Below are 24,384 nucleotides of genomic sequence, written 5' to 3'. Positions count from 1 at the left end.
ATTGGTTAGTGAAAACATTATAGGCACCAGGATACAGAATGATGTGGTTAACAGTTCTTTCTCCTGTACTGAAGTGCTGTATTTCCATAGTCTCCACAGTATGTTTTCAGATAATGACTGAGCTGAAAGTACTGCCAAATCTCTTGATTTAAGAAAATGTACAAATATATCTTTAAAAACTTATTTAAAAATTTACATACATAGACACATGCACTTTTGCTCCTACAGTACGCGGTTGTGTCTCAGTTCTTTAATCAGTGAGATCTGCAGATGAGTATATTGTGGCAACAAGCCATAGTCTCAAGACTAAATCATTGTGTGCCGGTTAAGACCTTAGCAACTAGCCACAGTGGGTATTAAACATCTGTTTTCGCTGTGCTTAATCTTTTAAAATTACCTACAAATTCTGGAATATGAAACCAGTGTTTTGTGCCAGTGGTTTAAGGTACATACAAGGATCAGTAATGTTCTCTTCATGTCAGTCTGACATTAAAGCATATTATCAAGAAATAAGTAATTAAGTCTGAGAAAATATGGTAAATAACTGATTCTTTAAAATCTAGTTTAAATTTTCTGTTAGTAAAGATGAGAAATGAAAAAGTCATTCTGGAATGACTTGGTGTTTGTTGGTGTTGTTAATTATCTTAGCCTCTGAGGTCCTGATACTGAATTCTTGGTGGCGGGTAGTACAGTTCTTTTTAATTATTGGCTTCCAACTCTCTCTCTGCATTGCTGGAAACAGAAATCATATATTCTGATTTTGGTGATGGGATGTGCATACTTAAAAAGTAGACACATTCAAACTAGTTTTAGAAATAAATTACAATCAAAATTTGCTTCTGCTAAATTAGTAGAGCAACAAACCCTGTTTTTTTCCTCCATCATAGAATATTTCAGTACTTCTACACTGACCTTATACCTTCTTTTTTAAACAGGAATGAGAGTTTTTATTCTTAAAAATATGAGCTTTACCTGTTTTTTTTTATTTGTATATACATATATGTGAAATTTCTTGCATTAATTTTCAAATTGAAAAGAGAATCATTTGTGAAGATATCTTAAATGTCAGCACATGCTTTATATTTTATATGCATTACTAAAGCTCTTTTAATACCTCAATTATTTATCTAATAGTGAGAATAGTAATTTTTTAAAAACAAACCCACTCCTCTTAGACAGTAGTGATAAATACAAAATATTAAAAATTTTATACATGGGTACATGTGGCTGTTTCATTTAAAGTACCAACATTTAATGATTTCATAAAATAGTTGGAATTTTTATTTTGTAGTTGGCTTAGTTATCTAGTTGATTAAATTGATTTCATTAAAAGTATACAGATTTTTATATCACAAGTTGATACAATAACTTCAGAGGTACATATTAATATATAATTAACATTATTTAAATCCCTACTTAACTGAAACTTAATTTTATGAATTTTAAATTATTGTTTTACTTTATAGATAAATTACTGAGTTCCACTGAAGCAGTTCTTAATATATTCTAATGATTTGTAAGAATTAGTATTGCTACAAAAATCGAGATGCCCCTTTTCTTTTCCTTAACTATTGTAAGCAATGGATGTGTGATGTATGCATGCCAAGATTAAGCTTTAGCTGTTGGTTTACTTAAGTTAATACTTAAATGGCTGATTCTCTGTGCTTGATTGAATTTAAAACTACAAATCATATTTTTGGTACAAATTAGCTTTTTTAGGTACTGGGTCCATTTTGTCACATTTGGTTTATAGAAAGACTGGTGTTACCAATTGCAGAGACTTAAATATGCCACTTCCCATAGTGAGTAATTCTATCTTAAAATTGAAAGAACAGATTAAGCTTAAAGTTAAATGTACAGTAAAATAAACCATTAACATTTTTAAAACACATCTTTCTTTGAGAAGAATGGAACATATGTCTTTTAAGTTAATTTGTACCACATGTAGATTAATGTGTGCTTAAATCACATCAGTCCTATCTGACTCTTTGAGACCCCATGGACTGTAGCCTGCCAGGGTCCTCTGTCCACGGGATTCTCCAGGCCAGAATACTGGAGTGGGTTACCATTTCCTCCTCCAGGGGATCTTCCCAGCCCAGGGACTGAACCTGTGTCTCTTACATCTCCTGCATTGGCAGATGGGTTCTTTACCATTACCATTAGTGCCACCTGGGAAGCCCTATGTAGATTAATATTTGTGTTAGTATTTCTTTTTAGAAATACTAAAGAATTCTTAATATTTTTAAGTATTAATACTTTTAAGTATTCTTAATGCTTTTAAGAAATTAATATTTCTTTTTTAGATGTAAGCTTCTACTTTGGTGGTTACATTCTTCTGGACAAACTAGCAGTACAGTTATTCTGAACATTTTTTCCTCTTGGCTACTGTCTAATTTTTTAGACTAGAAAAGACAGAAAACATCTCCCTATGGGCATATGTGACTGTATCTGTTGGCGTAGCTTTCTCGCCGCAGCTTTAAGCAGAAGTCCCCTCAGCTCCTTCAGAGTGTGTAAATTAGAAGATATGAAGCCAGTACATTGAATATTGTTCTAAAAATTGTTTTCAAGACTTGTAATATGGATACAAAATTTTATTGCTACTATTTTGTATTTTTTAAACGATTAAAAATATTTTCATTTTGTGGTACACAGCCCTCATTGAGCATTTTTATTTAAATAGTGTAGTTCTCTGTCCACAAAAGTCCCAGTCCTGGTTTCATTTGTGGGCTCTGGAAATTGACGGGACAGTTGTAACTGAAGATGGAACTCTGATTCCAGTCTCTTGACCCAGCTATATTTTGAGGTGTTGTATGCGTGTGTGTGTGTGTCTGTGTTTAAACAAAGGTCTGACTATCCCTTTTGTACCATTTTTCTCCTCACTCCCCACTCAGAGCAGGGGTGGGGATCAGTGGTACAAAAATAACTTGTTTTCCTTAAGTCAAAGAAATAATTTAAATCTAACTTCAGTTTAGACTTTGATTAATTCTGTGACTAACAAACTAAAATGATTGCATTAATTGATATACAGATACTAATAAAACATGTACTTCCTAATTTAAATTTTTTAAAAAAAAATTCTTATCCCATTAGAAAACAGAACTTGACTTCAAAGAACAAATCAGAATTTATGCCCTATTTTAATATTGAATCCCTAGTTCTATTCAAACAGTCTGATGTCTGTTTGAAAAAAGAAAATGCTCAAGTAAAGCTCAAAATTTCAAACTTCTTGCACATGGCTGTCCCAATAAATTACTATTACCAATGAAACAGACTTTAAAGAAGTTGTGTTTTACAATGCAGAGAGTGGAGGATGCTTTTTATACATTGGTGAGAGAGATCCGACAATACAGATTGAAAAAAATCAGCAAAGAAGAAAAGACTCCTGGCTGTGTGAAAATTAAAAAATGCATTGTAATGTAATCTGGTAAGTTCAGCATATTAATTTTGGCAGAAAGCATATGTTTTTCATAGCTAACAAAGTAGCAACCACTTGAAATCTACCTTGGTGTGGGATTCTAATTTGAAGTATTAAAAAAATAAGAAACTTGTAGTTTGCTTCCACAGTCAATACATTTATTTTTAATCTAATGGGTATTAATTATAATTGAGGCAGTTTTTTGATGGCTATAGACTACTCTACATTTGTCAGGGTCTTGAGAGACAAAACATGCCGGACCATATAGAGCAGTTGAATGGCCCAGAAGATGGGAAAGGATCACTCTTACAGAGTATGTTTTTTTTGGACATTCCACAGGCAGGTACTTATTCTGTCTCTGCTCTCTTAACTTAGTAACATCAGCATCACTTCTTTACCCAAGTGAGAAACCTGGGAGTCCTGGGATGACTCCCTGTTTTTCACATCCATTTGGAGGCAACCACAAATTCCTGTTACGATGTTACACTTTTTTTTTTTGGCTGTGCTGGGTCTTCATTGCTGCACACAGGCTTTTCTCTATTTGCGATGAGCGCGGGCTTCTCATGGGCTTCTCATTGTTCTCGCTTCTCTTGTTGCAGAGCATGGGCTCTAGGGCACACGGGCTTCAGTACTTAATGCCCGTGGGCTGTGGAGGACCGGCTTGATAGCTGTGGCACATGGGCTTAGTTGCTCCATGACATGTTGAATCTTCTGGATCAGGGATCAGACCTCCATCTCCTGCACTGGCAGGCAGATTCTTTACGACTGAGCCACTAGGGAAGCCCACATTCTAACGTTCATCACATCATTAGTTCAGACTTCTATCATTTCTTGCTGGGATTGTTGAAACCTCTTACCTGGTTTACCTTTTGCTGCCTTCATTCACAGTGCAACCAGAGAGATACACTTAAAAGGTTTCATAGCATATATATGGCTCCTTAACACCTTCCTTCCCCTCTCACCTTTGGTTTTATGTCTAAAAAACTCCTTGACTGAACTTTTTTGTCCTCATGTAAATCAGCACTGTGTTATTTCTTACCTTCCCTTAAGTCTTGGCTGTTGCTCATGTTTGGAATGCTAGTGTTCTTATCCCCTAGTTTTACTAGTTAACACACTTTCATGCTTGTCTAATCTCCCATTCTCTAAGAATCTTTTCTTTAAACCACCACGAGACTGGGCATAATGCCCTTCTTGTGTATTCCCAGTTTATTGCTCTCAACTGTTAGACACCATGTTAAAGTGAAATAACCTATGTTTGATTCCTATACAGTAAGAATTTTAGAGAGCTAGACTCTCACATTTCTGATCTTAGTATGTCTGTGGCCTAATGAGGTTCCTGGCACACAGGAGCTGCCCAGTTGGATTTACTGAGTGGAATTTCTCAATTTCCTTTCTAAACCAACCCATATTAAATTTGGTTTTCCTTAGAAAATATTTCCCTCAATAGATGCCATAAAGTTCATGCCAAAGCTTAAGGTTTTGATGCATATTATTTGCAATATATAATGTTCTGTGAGAACAAGAAATAAAATTGGAGGATATCATTCATTGTGCTGATTAAACTAAAGGTTGGTGTTCTTTATATGAGTTGAAGGTCTGAAATACTGTATCTCCAAAAATATACTTCTGAATAGTAGATTAAGTTCCAAAGATACTATGTGGTATGTTATGAACTAAACTCAGATGAAGAAACAAAGCAAAATTAATGACTGGCATTAGTTTTTATTGAGATTTATGAACTCTTATGACTGGCATTAATTTTTATTGAGATTTATGAACTCAATATTTTTTCAGCATCATTGTACAAAATAATATTTAATTTAGAAGTGATAAAACCTAACAGTTTTATGGGATGCAATCTGAAAAGTAAAACTTCTGAAATAACAGCATTTATGACCAGAGTTAAGTGCTAGTCTTTTTTCTTCCTACTCTTATTATTCGATGATTTTTAAAGTAGAACTATTTAGAATAAAATAAGCTTTATGCTTCAGTTTTTATTTGAAACAGATGAAAGTGTATACTTTTCTAAAATCTCAAGTTTGTGCAAACTATTTCAGTGACTGTAGTCTGAATGTCAAATTGTTGGGCATGATGAATTAAATCTTTTTCAGTGATCATGAATGGCATTTTATGTAAGGAAAAAATTGTACTTGGTAATACCTAAATTTTTTAAATAAAAGATATTTTTACAAAATTAATTTGACAGTGATAAATATATGCAAATTAGTTTTTCTTAGCCCTAAAAGGATGGGTTTGAACAAACTAAACCTAGTGGTATCCTGTTTTGTTTTCTTTACGTGTATATGAGAATCATTAGTTTCCACATGAAAAAAAGGCATCCACTGCCCTGTTTTGATCAATTTTAATATTTTACTAATCATTAAAATTATTAATAAGATTATATAGAAAGGAGAGTTCAGTGCAATATAAACTAAAGTATTTGTCAGAATCTTAGAAGATGGTAGTATAATCAGATTCTGCCTTCATTGTCTCCTAAATACTTATATATTATTTTCACCTTGGGGTGTGTCTTTTCTATATCTCTCTCATGGTTTTTCATTTTGTCTACTTCAACATTTTTGTACCATTGATGTTTTTCTTCATTATAAAAACTGTTGAAGTAGACTACGTAAGGATGTGTGATCGAAGGGAATTTGTGAAGGGTATAAGGGAGTTGGAACAGATCCTCTCTTAAGATTCCATCCCGTTCTAATAGTTTATGTTTATAAATTAGTCAGGGTTGGTATTGTTTATAAGAAAATAATTATTCTTTATTGTGTCATTGGAAGTTTTTTGCTCTTTATGTGTGAAGAAGGTTAACATGAAGGTTTATATATATGAAGCCCTGATTGTATTGCTGATGAACTGTCTACCCACTTTTCCTCTCTCCTGTGGGTGAAGCAGAAGCATATGTTGTGTCAGTAATGGTATCAGTAAGTGGGGAACACCACGTGAAGTTTGGGGGCTTCACTGGGAACTTCTACTCACTAGTGTTCAAATCAATAATGCCGGTTTTTATACCACTACTATTGTTTAAAGGTGAGCAAGCCTCTCATTCCCACTGTTTAATTCTTTAAAATCATTGGTAATACTTTCGTAAATTTTAGATATGTTGTGAAAATCAGTTAAATGTAACTTGCATGAAAATGCCCAGAATAAGTTATTGAAATATTAATTGCAGAAGATCTTAGTAATGTATAAAAGAGAAATATGTTAAATTTTCAGTTATTTTCAAGATAAAATAATTTAATGAATGTGTTTCTGTTCATATTTGACAGAAGTGCTTAAAATGAGTAAAAAGTCAGTTTTCGTTGTTAAGTGGCTTGATATATACAACTTTGTTGTGTGTTTGTTCCTGAGACTCCCTCTAGTGTCTAGGTTTGAAAACATCATTACGTTAACAGGCATTTGATGACAGTTACTGGGGCTTCCCTGGTAGCTCAACTGGTAAAGAATCCGCCTGCAATGCAGGAGACCCCAGTTAGATTCTTGGGTCAGGAAGATCCCCTGGAGAAGGGATAGGCTACCCAACTACAGTATTCTTGGGCTTCCCTGGTTGCTCAGACGGTAAAGAATCCACCCGCAGTGCCGCAGACCTGGGTTCAATGCCTAGGTCAGGAAGATCCCCTGAAGGAGGGTATGGCAACCCACTCGAGTATTCTTGCCTGGAGAGTCCCCGTGACAGAGGAGGAGCCTGGCGGGCTACAGTTCATGGGGTTGCAGAGTCAAGACCCGACTGACTGACTAAGCACAGCACAGTACTCTTCAGTTGAACAGATTTAAAAATACGTATTTTAAATACGAGATCATATTTTTTCTTTAATTTTTATTTTGCTTATATGTTTAATTTGCTTTTAATAGGGATAGGGTAAGAATTAACTTAGGTGTAGATCTCGTATCATTCAGGATTGCAGGGTTAAAATAAACTGTCCTACTACCAGTTTAAGTGTTATTTTTCATGTTTTGTATGAGTGATTAGGATGAAAATTATTTTGACACAAAATCACTTTCAGCCATTAGTGATTTGGGTACCTTGCTTTGATCAAAACAGGATGACCAAAATCACCAAATGGCAATTTCTTTGAAGATAACAGCATTTGACTTTATATGACAAACTTCTGAATACTTCATATACTAAACAGATATTAAAAGTATAATGAATTAAAAAACATCTCCAAATCAGCGGACTTCACCACCATTTAAATGATCTGGCTCATTTCTCCAGTAGAAGCATTATAGTGTGTCTTGTGGTCATTTTAAATTTTCTTCTCACAAGTATGTGAAGTGAAACTAATGCCTTAATAAAACTGAAAGTATTATACTCTGATACTGTATACTTCATAATAATTACTTAAATCTAAATGGATTTAAGTAAGTATTGAACCAGAGCTCAAATATAGTGAATAATTATAAAAGTAGTATATATTGGCATGGCTTATATCAAATGTCTAGAAACTCAGGGATAATTAAGTATAAATACATATTCACACATATACACAAATACATTTGTATTTTGGTGACAGAGCTATGCCAGTGTGGAAAAACTGGTAGCAAATTAAGTTCTCAGGAAAAGTCATGTGTTAATACCTAAGTGTATGTAGGATTCTTTGCCATTGATTTCATTGCCTCTTGTGAAAATCAGTGTTCCTTTAATGTTACCAAAATATCCTTGAAGACATTTAAGAATCCCTAAAAAATCTGATATATATATATGTCTAAAGAGAAATGTTAAGTATTCCTATTCTTTCTCAATTATTTCCACTAGTAATACATCCTTTCTGTTTTCTGTATACCTCAAACCAACATATACATTCACGTTTTAATACTTGTTATGTGTTTCAGGGTGTTGACGATGCCTTCTATACATTAGTTCGAGAAATTCGAAAACATAAAGAAAAGATGAGCAAAGATGGTAAAAAGAAGAAAAAGAAGTCAAAGACAAAGTGTATAATTATGTAAATACAATTTGTACTTTTTTCTTAAGGCATACTTAAGTAAAAGTGGTAATTTTTGTATATTACACTAAATTATTAGCATTTGTTTTAGCATTATCTAATTTTCTTTCTGCTCCATCCATACTGTTAGCTTTTATCTTGAATGCTTATTTTAAAATGACAGTGGAAACTTTTTTCCTCTAAGTGCCAGTATTCCCTGCGTTTTGGTTTTTGAACTAGCAATGCCTGTGAAAAAGAAACTGAACACCCAAGATTTCTGACTTGGGGTTTTTGGTGCATGCAGTTGATTACTTCCTATTTTTCTTATCAATTGTGAACTTTAGTGTGAAACAAATTAATGAAGCTTTCAAATCATCCCTATTGTATTATTTTATCTAGTCACATACATGGATTAATTACTAATTATAACTTCATTTGAGATTTCATGATTGGTTTTACTGAAACATTGAGAGAACATGAATTTATGGGCTTCCTGTAGTTTCATCTTGTAGGTATCATTGTCCTATAGTTTCAGTTACCCTTAATGAATGTAAAGTTACACTGTTCACAAAGGTTTTCTTATTTCCACTGCTATTTGTCAATGGTCACGTTCCCCAAAATACTATATTTTTTCTATAAAAAGGGAAAAAAAATGGAAAAAAATACAAGGCAATGGATAATATTAAAAGGCCACTTACTTTCCACATTAGGTAAATTCCTATAATGCTCTGAATAGCTTTTTGTTAAGGCAGACCCAGTAGGTAATGAGGATTAGAACAAGCATTTTGGGACTATATTTACATGCTTTAAATTTTTGTAATAATTGAAAAAATTTTAACATGTATAAAGAATTCTCATAGGAATTAAATATAGTCTCCCTGTGTCAGATTGCTCTTTCTTAGCATAAATCTTTTTCTTGAATTTCAATCTTTGAAAGTAGTTTTAATTCTGCTGGTAGTGATGTAAAAGATTAATTGGGCCAGTTAGCTTGGTAGGTGTTACAGAGACCAGGGTGGCAAAGCCGGGCCTTGTGTGAACCTTTAAGCTACATGGAGAGTTTCACAGTGTGGACTGCATCCCTGTGGTCTTCCATTGTTGTCATGCCTTGGATGGTCAAAAACAGGGACTTGCAGAGAGACTGAATAGCTCAGCAAGGTACATTCTCATTATGTCATAGTCCTACTCAGGAACATCACTTTTTTAAAACAAAAAACCCAAAAAAACAGAACTTAAAAAAAAACAAACATTATTTTAAATGAGATTTTGGGTGGGGTGGCAAGATTTTAAATTTTTTTAAACGATGAAATGAAAAAGTTTCAAAATCTTGAGTATTGGCTAGTTCTCTTAATGCTGGCTAAAGTAACATTTCGTAAACACTTCAGTACAGTCTGGTCCATTATTAAGAATATCTAATGCTTATACAATAGATAAAGTAATGCTAACAAAATGATTCTTTGAATGCATTTAAAATGTTAACTTATTTTAAAATATTTGAACTGAGATAGTGTGTTGAGGTGAAAGTATCACTGGACAAGGAGGAAGGTGACTTAGATTCTAAGTTATATGTCTTTGATTTTGGACAAATCACTTACTAGCCATTTCTTCATTTCTAAAGAAGTCATCTCAAAGGCTGTATCTAGCTTTATAACTATGTGATTTACATTCAGTTTACATAAGGATATACCTATTTGTCAGTCTCAGCACCATCTGTAACTTTTTACCTGTGTTATCATCTTCAGTGCCAGTCTTGGGCAAAATTGTGCAAGAGGTGAAGTTTATTTTTAAATATCGTTCTCTGCTTCCAGGACTTCTCCCATATTAGTGTTGTCTTGCCTGCCTACCTTACCCTTCTCTATGTCCCATGACTTGATGTTTTTTCTTTTAATATTTCACATTTCTCTGATCTCAAGATTTATTGCTGCTTTGGATATCTCCATGATAGCCTCCCATCAAATCATATCAAAATGTCCTATATCATAAAATTCCTCAGGCTCAACATAATCTGATAGATACTATAATGGGATTTGACCTAATAGCTAATTTTCAGGTTGTGGCTGTAACAATTTAATATTGATCCTCTGAACATCATCTCTTTGCTGCCTGGTCCGTCAGTGACAAAGTAGGAGTTTTCATACCTGCACTGAATAGTTAGAACCCTGTCCCGTGGAAGGAGAATTTAATAAAAGTAGTGCTGAGAGAATTCCTTATGTAATTTACTAGGACTAGCCCTGCTAATAGTGATACATTCCGTTGTTTTAAAAACTAAAATCTTACCATGAAAGATACTTTAAAATTTAATTCATGTCTTACTCTTTAGCAGAAGTCGTTTATTCAGCAAATATTTGAGTGCCTACTAGATGCCAGGCACTCCCCAAGGCGCTGGGGTATTAGAGTACCCAAACATGGGACATAAGGCCTGTCCTTAAGTAGTGTTTATTTCTAGAGGGTCTGTATCTCAGAGAGGCATCTGACTTGTGACCCAGATACAACATAACACATATTGTAATCCTGCAAAAAAATGATCTGGTCTCTAAGCATAGTTTCTTCCAGTTCTAAAATAACTGTTTTGCTCTTATTCCAGTTTAGCTGTTTAGTCAAGCTCTTTTTTAATTAAATCAGTTTACTTCAGTGTTTTAGAGGAGTAAATCTGATTTTTTTTTAATTTGGCATAATTATGTGATTCTGTTGAGACAGTTATAGTACAAATTAAGTTGTATGTCAGATAATGTTAAAATCCCCCTGCGTGTAGTGTGGTCTTTTTGTATAAGTAATTATAATAGATGTTAAAAATTAAATATTAAATTCTAAAACAGTTGTTTCTTCTGGGTAAAAATAAACAGATGCCTGAGCTAATTCCCAGAAAAGGAAACTTCTATGTAAAAATCAACATGGTTTCTGAGATGCTATATTAAACTACAGGCTTTTGGAACATTACGTAGGGAGTTAAGACTTGTTTTAGTACCTCCTCTTGTTTCTAAACAAGAGAAAGAAATGGCCATACTTCAGGAATTGCAGTGTATAACTGAGGTGATTTTTAGGACTCTTGAATTTTTGATGTAGCTGGGCAACTTTTTTATGGCAGTGGTAATTATCCTTTATTATGTGAATTTTGAATGGTTTAATAAAATGTTTGTTTTTGTAGAGATTTTAAAAGGGGAGAGATAATCCTAGAAATAACATAAATGTTACCTAATTACAGCCTTAAAGATAAAAATCCTTGTTGAAGTTGAAAAAAACTGCTAAATTACATAGTTTTAGACATTAACGTTTGTGGAAGAATGTAGCAGAAGTATGTAGTAAAATTTGAGTGAGTTATCTCCACTTAGGAATTCTAGGCTCTATTTTAACTGAGTCACACTGCATAGGAATTAGAACCTAACTTTTATAGGTTATCAAAATCTTGGCCACCATTGCACAATTTTGTCCTAAAATATATGGAAACTTTGTGAGGCATGTTAAGTTGCAGTTTGCACAAGTTCATCTCATTTGTATTCCAGTGATTTTTTTTTTTTTCCTAACCATTTTTCCTAAACATATACACATTTAGGTTTCTTTGTAGGCAGTAAAAACTACCTGCCCTTTCCATCTGTCAAAAAAGTAATAATTTATTATTTTGTATTAATGATTTTTAACAACCCATTAGTAACTTTAAAGCTGAATTTATATTTAATAACTTTGTTGTTGATATTGGGTAGCATGAAATCTGCATTGAGAAATTCAACAGCATATAACTGGTAGCTGTAAATTCCTTCAGAAATGAAATTTCTTTCTTTCTAGAGATATATTCACATCAGTTCCTAAAGATGAGTCATAACTAGTAATACTTGTTTTAATAGTTTTAAGTGCCTGTTTGGGATGATAATAGGCAATTTTAGATGAATTTATGGAAAAAAAAAGTTATTACCTGCAGAAATGTCAATTATAGACGGTCCCCTTCCCTATAGAGCTAAATGGGTTATGTAATGTTTTATTCAGAAGTTTCCAATTCCACTGTCTTGTGTTTTCATGTTGAAAATACTTTTGCAGTTTTCCTTTGAGTGCCAATTTCTTACTAGTACTATTTCTTAATGTAACATGTTTACCTGGAATGTATTTTAACTATTTTTGTATAGTGTAAACTGAACATGCACATTTTGTACATTGTGCTTTCTTTTTGTGGGACATATGCAGTGTGATCCAGTTGTTTTCCATCGTTTGGTTGCGCTGACCTAGGAATGTTGGTCATATCAAACATTAAATTTAAAAATGACCACTCTTTTAATTAAAATTAACTTTTAAATGTTTATAGGAGTATGTGCTGTGAAGTGATCTGAAATTTGTAATATTTTTGTCATGAACTGTACTGCTCCTAATTATTGTAATGTAATAAAAATAGTTATGGTGACTATCATAGTTTGTACTTTTTTTTTTTTGGCTGTGCTGCACGACTTGTAGGATCTTAGTTCCGTGACCGTGACCTGGGTCCACAGCAGTGAAAGTGCCAGCTCCTAACCACTGGATTGCCAGGGAGATTTGAAACATTAGCCCCACAAATGATACAGGATAGTTGATAAGCAACAGATGCTATAGTATATTAGTAAATCTTTTCTTCATCTTATAAGCTAGATGTTTTTTATTTGTGAACATTGTGTAAAGGTTTAAGTGTTTGCTTAAAACCATGTTGTGTTTAGGTCCTATGTCATATTAACTCATTTAGAATTGGATGCAAACCAAATCTGCCTTTATGACAGAAGAATAGAATAACATAAACCATTACATTTTATTGAAGAAGGTAATTAATATACAACAGGTGATTTAAGGCCCAAAGGCATCCAATTGCAAAATTAATACTGGAAATAATTAAATAGGTATATTATGTAATACCAGTCACTGGTAGGCTGTTTCAAGTTCTTAACTCTATACATATTATTTCTACTAACTGCACTTAAATCATCACCAGATGCTGCTACTTTTGCAGTGAACATTGGATATGTGCTGTTAACGTTTCAAATGGGGTAAAAAATGAGCTCCTTTAAAAGTTAAGGAAATAAACTTGCAAGAAATTATTCTGCTTAAGTGTACATTAAACGGCATTCTCTTTTCAGTAAAATGCAGAAATGGGCTAAGAATAATTGGCGAATTTTTCAACAAAACTTAAGTACATTATATTTCCATTCAAAGTTGGGTGCTCATCAATTTTTAATAAGTAGTTGGCACCATTATATAGCTAAATTACTATAAAATTGACATTTAACATTAGTTAATTGTTATATAAACATTGAGCATAAAGGTTGCTGATAAAGCAATAGAAGTTGAAACCTGTTTCAGTTCAGTAAGGCGGCTCAGGTATTTTGAACACAGTATATATCTTGACACTTTAAAGTTATTTTTGTCCTAGCTGGTACATAAGCAGCTGGCACTGATCTCAGTCAAATTATAGAAATACTGATCATTTAGTTTTGTTGGTGTCTGAATAATAGCGTTGTTTCATAGCTCTATATTTCCTAAGGAAGTATAATGCTTCTAGTTCTTTCATTACAAATTTGCCCCGTTCAATAAGTTCTTTGATCTTCTCTGGGTCCTTCACATCTTTGTTTTTAAGGAAAACATTCTTCAGACGCCTTTTGAAATAGTCTGCTCCCTTTGGATAGTCTCGTCCAAGATACAGCAGCTTAAAAAAGAAAGATTATATATTTCTAAATTATCTATGTCATATAAAATTTACAAAACTGGCAACGTACTTACTTACATTCTTATAAAGATTCAATACTTCTCCTCTTAAAGAATTGGCCATTTTCATTTATCATGGAAAATATCCACTTTTATATTGTAATATACCTAAAGAAAAAGAAAAATTTTTACAAATAACTGCATTGTAGTCTTGAAGAAGATTTTACACACTGGTAAACTGGTACCCCCCCCCTTTTTTTTTTTTGCCATTTGGTAAAAGTTGATTGTGCACTTTTATGTTCCAGGCAGTGAGATGCAGCTGTGAACACGTCAGGTAAGATAGCTGCTATCACAGAATTAGCATCTCCTGAGGGACATAAAAGATCATTATGAATTGTGGTAAGTTCTATGAAGGAAACAGAACAATTAGAGAAAGTAGATTGTCAGAGACAGATAAGCAGGTGGACCTCCTTTTATAGAGTGGAATGAATTAGAACTAGATTTGGAATCCCAGCTGCATAGTGTTGTACAGGTTACTTAATCTTTCTGAGCCTCTTTTCTTGTCAGACAAGGCTTGAACTGTTTGCAGGACATTGGGAAGAGGCCTGATAAAATCAAGGGTGCCCTCCTAAGAAAGGCTAAAGGGGAGGACAGACAGGTGTGAGTCAAGCAGGTTCACAGCTAACAGCAAATGGGCAATAAGACCAGTGATGAAGAGACGACGTGAACAACCCAGACAGGCGGTACGTGAGGAGCAGGCAACATCCAGTGGGACAGATGAGCTTAATCTTTATGTGGACTTCGTGCTGCTCGTGAGAGGCAGCTCCTTAAAGGCACCATCACAGCCTAAACATAAGAAATAATCCCCAATACTTGTGATGGTTGTGGGGGTTAACTCCTAAAATTCCTACAGTATAAACATTTACTTTGTGATAGGCCCCAAATGAATGTCAATGCCATTTATAACCTTAAAATTTCGTAATGCCCATTTGCCCATTAATCTAAAATAACATACCTTTTTATATCCCTCATTAACATAATTTTTATTTTAAAATAATTTCGTTCAATCAGAAAAGCTGCAACTCAGTACTAATAACTTCTTTTTTCCCTGAATTATTTGAGGATAAGTTGCTAACATGATACCCAATCAGCCTGAATACTTTGCAGTGCCATCCAAAAGAAATACAGCGCAAGTCACCCATGTAATTTTACTTTTTTTTATAGTCCTTATTAAAAATAAAACAGCTGAAATTATTTTAATAATGTATCATTTTTATCCAAAATATTTCAAGAAGTGTTATGCCAGACATGTTTGTAAGTACCAATGGCTTAGTTGCTACCATACTGGACAACAGTTTGAGGTACTTTCTATGAACAAGGACGTTTTCTTACAGCACAAAACCACCATCAGAATCAGGAAATTAACAAGCACTGCTATATTGCTACTATACTACTACTATATTACTACTCAGGGTTGAATCCACAACCCTGAGTTTTGCCCTTTATAGCAAAAGAATCCAGTCTACACTGATTACACATTGCAATTAATTTCCATGTCTCTAGTCTTCAATCTGAAAAAATTCCTTTGAATTTCCTTTTCATAAGCTTGACACCTGTGAGGATCACAGGCCATTAATTTTGTAGAAATATGTCTTGTTTTGATGTTAATTTATGGCTAGATTCAGCTTACATAGTTTGGGTAGAAACATTAGACATGCTTTATTTCATTGCATTCTATTATGTGGACACAATTCCAGTCTGTTCCATTATGGCTGAGGTTAGTTTTGATCACTTGGTTAAGGTGGTGTTTGTCAGGGCTCTCCACAGTTACTTTTTTGCCTTTGAAGTTAGCATTTTGTGGGAGGTACTGTGAGACATAAGTATATGTCATCCAGAAAAACCTTTCATCTTGCAAAAACATTAAAAGTAACAGAGCTTATGGGGGGAAAAGAGGTTTGAGGCATACCACTCAAATCCTCTGCAGTTGTAAACAGAGCACCAATTAAAAAAAACATAAATTGGTACCTGGAGAACTGATCTGAGCCAATCAGATTGCTCTCAGCATTGCTGGAGGATACCACAGAGATAGATGAAGTTTATGAATAGGAGTAGAGGGCTGGAGACCAGGAAGGGATCACAGGAGACAGGAGGAAATCCCTGGGGGTGATGGTTTTATCATCATGATTCTGGTGAGGTTTCATAGGTGTAGGCATGAGTCAAATTTATCAGATTGTATTTATACTTAAGTGTAGCATTTGTATGTCAATTATACGTTAGTAAAACTGTTTAAAAGTAGTGTAGACGTGCTGGCAGAATGCTAACAGTAGGGCTGGGAGATACTGAAGTGGATGTGGAAGTAGACATTAAACCACAAGGCTGATCAGTAGGGGATTCAACCTGTAACCATGTCAACAGTTGCATACTTCTCTGGGGAGGAAGCCCTAGGGGTAAGCACTTAATTTTTTTTTTTTTTTACAAATACACTTGAAAGGCTTCTGCTGCCAGCAACTAAGTGAAGACCTTTTCTTGCTGAAGTTTATGATCTGCTTCTGTGGCTTTTCTTTCTTAAGGAAAAATATATATAGGAGCCAACACTGTTTACATGTTAATAATTGTTTGCATCCCCTATTTACTAGTGATTTATGAGTTCACAGTGACAAGTATACAGTGTATCAGAACATGAGTTCATTAATATTAACTCTTGTTTTCCTCCAAAGTGCCATTTTTCTGCTTTTGTCTGTTACCACTTGAACTTTCCTGCATAAATGGTAATCCTTTTCCAAAACAAAACAAAACAAAAACAAAAAAAACAAACCCTTTAGAAGATCTGCTTAGAGGTTGCAGCTTAGAGACTTTGGGGCTTCACTGAGGGTGATCTAATTGGGCCCTTTACTGGGGAACCTCTGATGTTATCTTAGTCTGTGCCTCCTGGGCTGGTCAGATTCCCCAGATAAGAGTCTTCCAATCTAATGAGGATTTACTACATTAGAAAACGACACAGGGCCTTGCATTCAGCATCATGTATACTCAAATGCACCTAATCTGCTCCCAGCCTGAGGACACCCCCACACCATAGATGACTGATTCTGTTCAGAAATAAAGCTCTAGTCTTCTGAGAGAGAGGCGTGCAGAGATTCAGAGATGTTTCTCAAATAGCTTTCACTTCATCCTGATTTACTTCATTCTTCATTTCTAGCTCCAATGGCCCTGTTCCAAGGCCTTTTTGAGAATTGTGCAGTATAAATTGGGCTTTTCAAGTGTGCTAGGTGACAGTCATCTGTCTTGCAGCTTCCAAAGCTTTACTGTTGTCATCTCCTCCTCTATTAGTCTAATTTATTTTTAAAATCGTTTACTGAAGATTTAGTGCTTTCAGGAGTGAAATTAGATGGGTCTATTTAATCCGGTACAGCAACACCTAATTCCATTTTTAAAACATTTTTTCTGAGAGCCATTTTTTGGGTGTTTTAATCTTACTGAAAATGACACTTAAGAACCTTGTGCTTTTAAAACAACTGTAAATTAAATCTATATTAGAAAAAAAATCTACATTAGATGTAATTTCAAATCAGAAATTACAGCCTGTTTAATTCCTGGCAAACAGCATAGCTCTATTTAATTCACATTTTATAAAAGTTTTTAGAAATGTGGCTTAAATCATCTTTAGCTGTTATGTTTTTTAAACAAATTATGCTTAAAAAAGGACCTTCCCAGCAAAAAAGTAGCTGCTGTGACCAAGATAAATTTGTCCCATTCCTTGATATATTAACTTTTATGAGTTAAGGAAATGTTTTATTACTGCATACTGACCTTCAGGCATTTAAGTGTACTTTAGCCTTTAGGAGAAACAGGTTTCCTTGGGTGAACTGGTGAACAGTTTAAATGCAGCAGGGACCTGGAGCTGCTCCTTAACCCTGCATAAAGTCATGGAAGTTACTGTTTTTATAAAAAGCCAAATGAGAGTTAGGGGCTGTGAGAAGTTCCCTATCATTCTAAGAAACCTGGATGGGGGTGGGCATACAATCCACATTGATAGCTCTTTCCCAATGACTTGTGGGCCAAGACTTAACCAACTCCAGTAACGGGTTAAGCGAGAAGGCAATGGTAACCAACTCCAGTATTCTCATCTGGGAAATCCCAGGGACAAAGGAGCCTGGGGGCCTACAGTCCATGGGGTTACAAAAGAGTAAGACATGACTTAGTGACTAAACAGCAACATCATGGTGCCCAAAGCTGTTACTGATCACTCTTCCCCATGAAGTTCAGATTTGACTCAAACAGATGGAGCACATTTCCCCAAAGTAGTTAAGCCTAAAAAGCTTCACACTAAAATTTATCCCAACACACTTGCCAGCATCAAAGGATATGTAATCTGAGAGGCAGGTGGCAAGAGATTTTGCCCCCAAAGCTGGTATTCTGCTTGGTCGAGGCCTACCTAGAAGCCAGATTATAAAAGTGAGTTGAAAGAAGATGGTCATGTATGTTCAGAGGGGCTAGGAACTGCACCTGTCTGGAGGTAAAAGTGAACAGAGGAAATGGGCCTTCTTATTCTTGCAGGTTGTAAGACTAGTACAGAACTAAATAAGCCCATTGGTATAATCTCATAGCAGAGCAGTCCCCTAGAACACAGTCCAGCATGTTCTAACACATCCATAGCAAATCCTCCTCCCTGGGGAGGAATTTGGTGGAAGGAGAACTTGAGCAAGTCTCTCCCCTGAAATCCCACAATATCAAAATTATTTGTGATTACCATTCACACTTCCTTACTCCCATCAGAGCTGACTGAAGTTCTGTAATCATAAACATTAGTAGTTTGATTGAAAAACTTAAAAGCTTAGTTCCGTACCAGCTTTGGAACTCTATATCAAAGTCGACATTAAGACGTTTTTAATCTTGCTACCAGGGATGTGAAGGTGAAATGTCATAGGTATGACACAATCTGGATTTCTGTGGGAAGAATAACACTTTAACCTACAAAGACTAGCTGAGTCAGAAATACTTATTTAATAATACCTTTAGTCAATGAAATCGCAAGAGAGAGCGCATTATAAAATTACAATCAGAGATGAGAAATGGTGGCTAGAATTTTAAAGCATTTCATGTCTTGTCAGGCTAAAATGGGGTTTAAGCCTAAACGGGGTTTAGATCTAAATTCATACGGAATTCAGATACGCTTTGGAAGGTTAACTTCTCAGTCTCTTACTTTCTTCTGGTTTTCCTGTTGGTCTAAGCTGCCAGAGTTTCTTCATGTTGGTAGACCGACATTCGAAGGGTCGTGCTACCGGTTAGTATACTGTGACCTTGACTCTGGGCACAGAATTTAGCGCGTCTTGCTGGGTCTCTGAGACCTCCACCAGTAAGGTATACGTTCCCCAGGAACTACTTCAAATTATTTCCAGTTCTTGTTTAGAGCTCCTCTTGAAAAACAAACACAAAAAACAGCATATACCTTGATGTCTCAGGAAATAAACAACCAGGTGCAGGGAGAAGAATCTGAAGGTCATTTTAAAATAACCCTCTGGGAGCCAATTTATTTACCTTTTTTTTCTAAACTGCCAATCGAGCCCGGGCCCCCGCTGGTCTAAGCGGTGGCGGCCCAGGAAGCCGACCCGGTGTCAGTCACTTGACCCAGTCGCGTAGCCGGCGGCCCCCTTCCTTCTCGAAATCCGCAAAGAAAGATTCGCCCCAGCAAATCTAGGGAAACAGGGAGAGGGACTGTCAACGTTGGAAGACGCACACAAGCCCTTTTCCTACACCTGCTGGTCTTCGCCCAGAGCATACCGCCTCCAGACTCAAGCATCTGGAAAACAAAATAAGACGCCCCGGCGCGGCACTCACGCACTTTCCGGCACGCCGCAGCCGTAAACGCAACCCTCGGCCCCGACGCCGGAGGCTGTCTACCAAGGCGGGCGGCAGGCTGTAGCGGGGCGGAGCAACCTGTCAGGGAAGTGGGTAGGGCGCCGTCCGGAAGAACCCCAGCGCGACTGCGCGAACCCAGACGCGGCGATCTCCGCCGCGGCCCTGGGGCGCCAGTGGGTGGGGCTTGTCGTCCTGACAACGCGGCAGCGTTGGTCCACACAACCCAGAGATCACACTTGGCCGACTACAGCGGTCGTGCATGCTTCAGCATGGTGAGCAGCGAACGTAGGGGAGCAGGGTCAAGGGGCGATCATTGATGCTCCTGCGCCGTGTTAAATGATGTGGCAAGAGCCTGTCGTATTTTATTAGGAAAGACCCCATATCCTTAGGGGGGATGGATCTCTCCTGAAGTATGGCCTTCCATTCGGGGTCTGACGGACCGGAGAGAGAGTCCAGACCGGTTTCTGCAAACGGGGAATGGCCAGTTTGTGTTGTTTTAATCAGATCAGATGGTGTTTTAATCTTCAGCTGCTGCTAAATTCAAATATATATTCGTCTCAATTTAGTTACTTCTAGTAGTGATAGACATTCCTGTGAAATTGCTTTTTTTTTTTTAAATTGCAGTTTGGTGGAAATGCATAGTTTTTTGTTTTTTGGGTTTTTTGTTTTTTTTTCTTGCCTCCTCAGCAATTAATTGAAAGCTGCTGCAGTTTACTCTGCTTTGAAAAGTTATTTTCTGTGGTCTTTTGTGGAAATTTGAATTGTTTTGTGATTCGGAGTATGCAACCTGCCTGGTGTGTAAGTATGATAAAGCTTCTTGTTTTGTTTTTCTGCACTCTTCATCTATCATGTCTTCTCCAGGAACACAGACCAACATGTAGCAATAACATGTTCTCCTCTCCCATTTTCTTAAACGTGATTTCCATCTTCTTCAGTGATTAAAACTAGATGGAAGTGGAAAGCGTAATTAGTTAATTATTTAATTCACTAATTAAGGGAAAATATGGAGCATATCCTTTGTGCTTGGCACTAGACTGAAAGGAAGTACACAAAGGTGATCATTACAGTTTCTCCCTGGTATGAAAGAGAGACTTAGCAAATTAATTACAATACAGTTTTATAACTGTAATCATTGAAGTGACTACATTGGAGTAACACAAAGATGGCAATGTTAAAATTAGGGCGGGAGAGGAAAGGGGGACGGGAAGAGCAGACCAGTGCTTTTCAAGCTGTGTTTTAAAGTATGATTATGAATTTACCAGACGTGATGAGAAGAAATAGGGTGTGGAGTGCGTTTATGTCAGGGAGAACAGAAAGTAAATGGATTTTAAACTGACTTAAAGCTGCTGATAACTTAAGGGAACAATAGGCACCTATTTATTATTTTCCAACCAGTACACAAGTTTCTTGTTTTTAGATCCCTCTGGCAGTCTTTCTCAAAATGTGGTTTCTGGAAAATTGGCCTCTAATAAACTTGGAATGGACTTGCCAGGTGGCTCTAGTGATGAAGAACTTGCCTGCCAGTGCAGGAGACATAAGAACTGCAGGTTCCTATCCTGGGTGGGGAATATTCCCTGGAGGAGGGCATGGCAACCCACTCCAGTATTCCTGCCTGGAGAATCCCATAGACAGAGAGGTCTGGCAGGTTACAGTCCACAGGGTTACAAGAGCTGGACACTACTGAAGCAGCTTAGCACGCACGCAAGCCTTGAATACCAGTTCAAATGCAGATTCCAGGAACAGGCTGGACTCCAGATCTAAGTATGTTTCCTAGGACTGCCAAGTAACAACATACCACAAACTAACTGGCTTCACCAATAGAGATTTATTGTTTCATAGTTTCAGAGTCTAGAAGTCTCAGATTAAGGTGTTGTCAAGGCTATTCTCACCCTGCAGGTGCTAGATTCTGCTACTTTTTGTCTTGTGGCAGCATTATCCCATTCTTTGGTGTTCTCTGAGGGTGTGTGTGTGTGTGTCCACATTTCCCCCTTTTTACAAGGTTTCCAGTCTTATTGAATCAGAGGTTCACCCAATTCCGGTATGACCTCATCTTAATTTAATTACATCATCAAGGACCCTCTTTCCAAACAAGGAAACACTTGGAGACACTGGGAGATCAGGCTTTAATGTATGAATTTTGAGGGGATGCAATTCAACCCATACCATGAACTGAATTACAATGGGAAGAGAGAAGTGAGTGTGTACACTTTTAGCCCAGGAATATACATTTTTAACAGGCATCCCAGGTGATGCTTATGCTCTCTGAGAACTACTGTACTACCTGATGCTCTTATGATTTGCAGGAAGAATGAATATATGTGACTTCCCTGAAAGCTCAGTTGGTAAAGAATCTGCCTGCAATGCAGGAGACCCTGGTTCGATTCCTGGGTTGGGAAAATCCACTGGAGAAGGGATAGGCTGCCCACTCCAGTATCCTTGGACTTCCCTTGTGGCTCAGCTAGTAAAGAGTCTGCCTGCAATGTGGGAAACCTGGGTTCGATCCCTGGGTTGGGAACATCCCCTGGAGAAGAGAAAGGTTACCCTCTCCAGTATCCTGGTCTGGAGAATTCTATGGACTGTATAGTCCATGGGGTTGCAAAGAGTCGGACACGACTGAGCGACTTTCACTTCCACTTGAGTGTATGTACGTATCCCAAACCTGCCTCACATTAAAAGCCCTAATGAGAGATGACAGTTTGCCCACCTTTAAAATGTGGCTGCTTGGGAACAGGGCCATTGCTGTTTACATATTCTGCTGTATAGAAGTTATTTCAAGATGGAAGTATGTTAACTATTAATGATAGCAAGTATGGTAAAAATAAAACACCTTTGTAAAAGTTGTGAGAGTCGAGTCACCATCATTCTTATTTATGTCATCTCTAGTATCTCAGAGAACTTTGTGTGTAAATCATTAAGAAGTACCTGTTGAATGAATTAGTGGGATATATGCACGAACATATAATCTACTGCTTGATGTCAGTTTTAACATTTATATTGTATATAGTGATAACGTTATGGCTTGAACCAATAACTTCTCTTGTACTAGTCTTCAAGTGTGGAAAGTGGATCATCTTACAAATTCCTTACCAGAAATCTAGTGAACAAAAGGGCCAAATCTGGAAATTACAAGTAGTGTTATTAAAAAATACTTGTAAATATTTATTGAAATGCTTTACTTTCTAAGATCTAAAAAAGCATACCTCTGCTTTAGGACTCATTGCTGAATAGAATCACTTTGTCATAGCTTTACCGGCTTTAAATTACTGATTCGTTTTCTATAAAATCAGCAATCTAACTTGATAGACTATTTCTCTGTGATATGAAAATCATTCCCATACTTTTAGGCTTGACATTAATACAAATACTTAGTCAATGATTTCGTGTTCTTTAGAACCCTTTAAATCAGTGCCTTCTTGACTGGTATTCTGTTTCATAATCAGATATTTCATTAAACACGGATCACTGATTGTCATAAGAAAGTGTAAAATTTACTTACAAAACATGCTTCAGTGGGTGAACTATCATAGTATTTTCTAGACTTGTTGTAGTTCTGTCTGAATTCTTTTCTAAAAAAACCTTTTGAGATAATTTTAGATTTAAAGAGAATTTGCAAAGAGGGTGCAGAAAGTTCCTTTGTCTTTTTTACCTAGCTTCTCTTAATTTTACCATGTTAGGTAATTATGATATTTTTGTTTAAAATGTATGAATTATTTTTTTAATTTATCAATTCTTTTGTTTTTCCAACTTTTAGGCTCCCAAAGCAAAAAAGGTAGGTAGAAATTATTTCTCAAAATAGTTTTAAAAATCTAATTTTTAAAGCATTTTCTGGTAGTTATATTATAGTTTATAGAGTTTACTAAGCTTAGTTTTTAGACATTAATGCTATTTAAATAATTGAATAATCCTTTACAATAACAGGACATATTTCAAATTTGATGTAAAAAAATGGTTCTAATTTCACAAAGACTTTTTTAAGATAGCCTTTAATTTTTACTTGTGTCTAGATTTTAAGTATTTTATTATTTGTGCTCTAGAAAATTTTGGATTAAGAAGCTTTTTCTTCATTTCAGATAAACCCATAAAAATTTAGGTCCAAAACCTTCTGTGACTTAAAAGTGAACCCTAAGATAATATGTTTCTAAATGGGTTGCATGATAACATGTACTGAATTTTTCTGTGCTTTGTTAAAATTTCAGTTCCTTAGAGGATGTCTCAAGTAACTTTTTCGCTCTTCACTGAGTAGATTTATACTTTAAAGCAGAGATTATAGTCTCTTACTGGCAAACATAGACATAATTCATTTAACCTAAAAGTTCTTTTTTTAATCAGCTGCCAAAGTGTTATCATGCAAAAATGTGATTTCTATTCTTAAAAAATTGGCAACCTGATGACACTGGGCCTACAGTCCCATAAGGGAACAGTTGGCTAGACAAGTGGCAGCTATACCTTTTTGGAAATGCTTCCCCTTTGGTTGTGGTCCAGACTATGACCAAATCTCTTTCATTATTTGCCTCTCTGGTCTCAACGGGA

At 35.9% G+C, this 24,384-nt stretch overlaps 3 protein-coding genes across 10 annotated transcripts in view; 2 read left to right on the top strand and 1 right to left on the bottom strand.

Annotated features, from left to right (window-relative positions):
* KRAS (KRAS proto-oncogene, GTPase) overlaps window positions 1-12,741 on the top strand; it is a 44,280-nt gene extending 31,539 nt beyond the window's left edge. For 2 of the 3 annotated variants that reach the window (XM_043441328.1, XM_043441326.1), the window contains exons 5-6: window positions 3,301-3,424; window positions 8,258-8,388. In XM_043441328.1, coding sequence (XP_043297263.1) covers window positions 3,301-3,420 — 120 coding nt within the window. In that variant the 3' untranslated portion in view covers window positions 3,421-3,424; window positions 8,258-8,388. Of the gene's footprint in view, window positions 1-3,300; window positions 3,425-8,257 lie in introns of all 3 variants that reach the window. The other variant, XM_043441327.1, reaches the window with a different exon arrangement.
* A 343-nt stretch (window positions 12,742-13,084) lies between these two features.
* Window positions 13,085-19,962, bottom strand: ETFRF1 (electron transfer flavoprotein regulatory factor 1). 6 transcript variants are annotated; one of them, XM_043441334.1, is made up of 6 exons: window positions 19,777-19,920; window positions 19,534-19,689; window positions 19,199-19,412; window positions 17,806-17,909; window positions 14,078-14,166; window positions 13,085-13,999 (listed from the first exon to the last, which is right to left on the bottom strand). In XM_043441334.1, the coding sequence occupies exons 5-6, from the start codon at window positions 14,126-14,128 to the stop codon at window positions 13,778-13,780; spliced, it is 273 nt and encodes a 90-aa protein (XP_043297269.1). In that variant the 5' UTR covers window positions 14,129-14,166; window positions 17,806-17,909; window positions 19,199-19,412; window positions 19,534-19,689; window positions 19,777-19,920; the 3' UTR covers window positions 13,085-13,777. The 6 variants fall into 6 exon arrangements, with proteins under 6 accessions (XP_043297269.1, XP_043297270.1, XP_043297267.1 ...); XM_043441335.1 differs by lacking the exon at window positions 17,806-17,909; XM_043441332.1 differs by lacking the exon at window positions 19,199-19,412.
* A 585-nt stretch (window positions 19,963-20,547) lies between these two features.
* Window positions 20,548-24,384, top strand: part of DNAI7 (dynein axonemal intermediate chain 7) — an 88,553-nt gene continuing 84,716 nt past the window's right edge. The window contains exons 1-2 of the mRNA XM_043441336.1: window positions 20,548-20,652; window positions 23,606-23,623. Coding sequence (XP_043297271.1) covers window positions 20,635-20,652; window positions 23,606-23,623 — 36 coding nt within the window. The 5' untranslated portion in view covers window positions 20,548-20,634. The remainder of the gene's footprint in view (window positions 20,653-23,605; window positions 23,624-24,384) is intronic.

The sequence above is a fragment of the Cervus canadensis genome, chromosome 21, assembly GCF_019320065.1.
Source record: "Cervus canadensis isolate Bull #8, Minnesota chromosome 21, ASM1932006v1, whole genome shotgun sequence".
NCBI lineage: Eukaryota > Metazoa > Chordata > Mammalia > Artiodactyla > Cervidae > Cervus > Cervus canadensis.
Note: the sequence above shows the minus strand (reverse complement) of the source record. Positions and strands in the feature narration are given on the sequence as shown.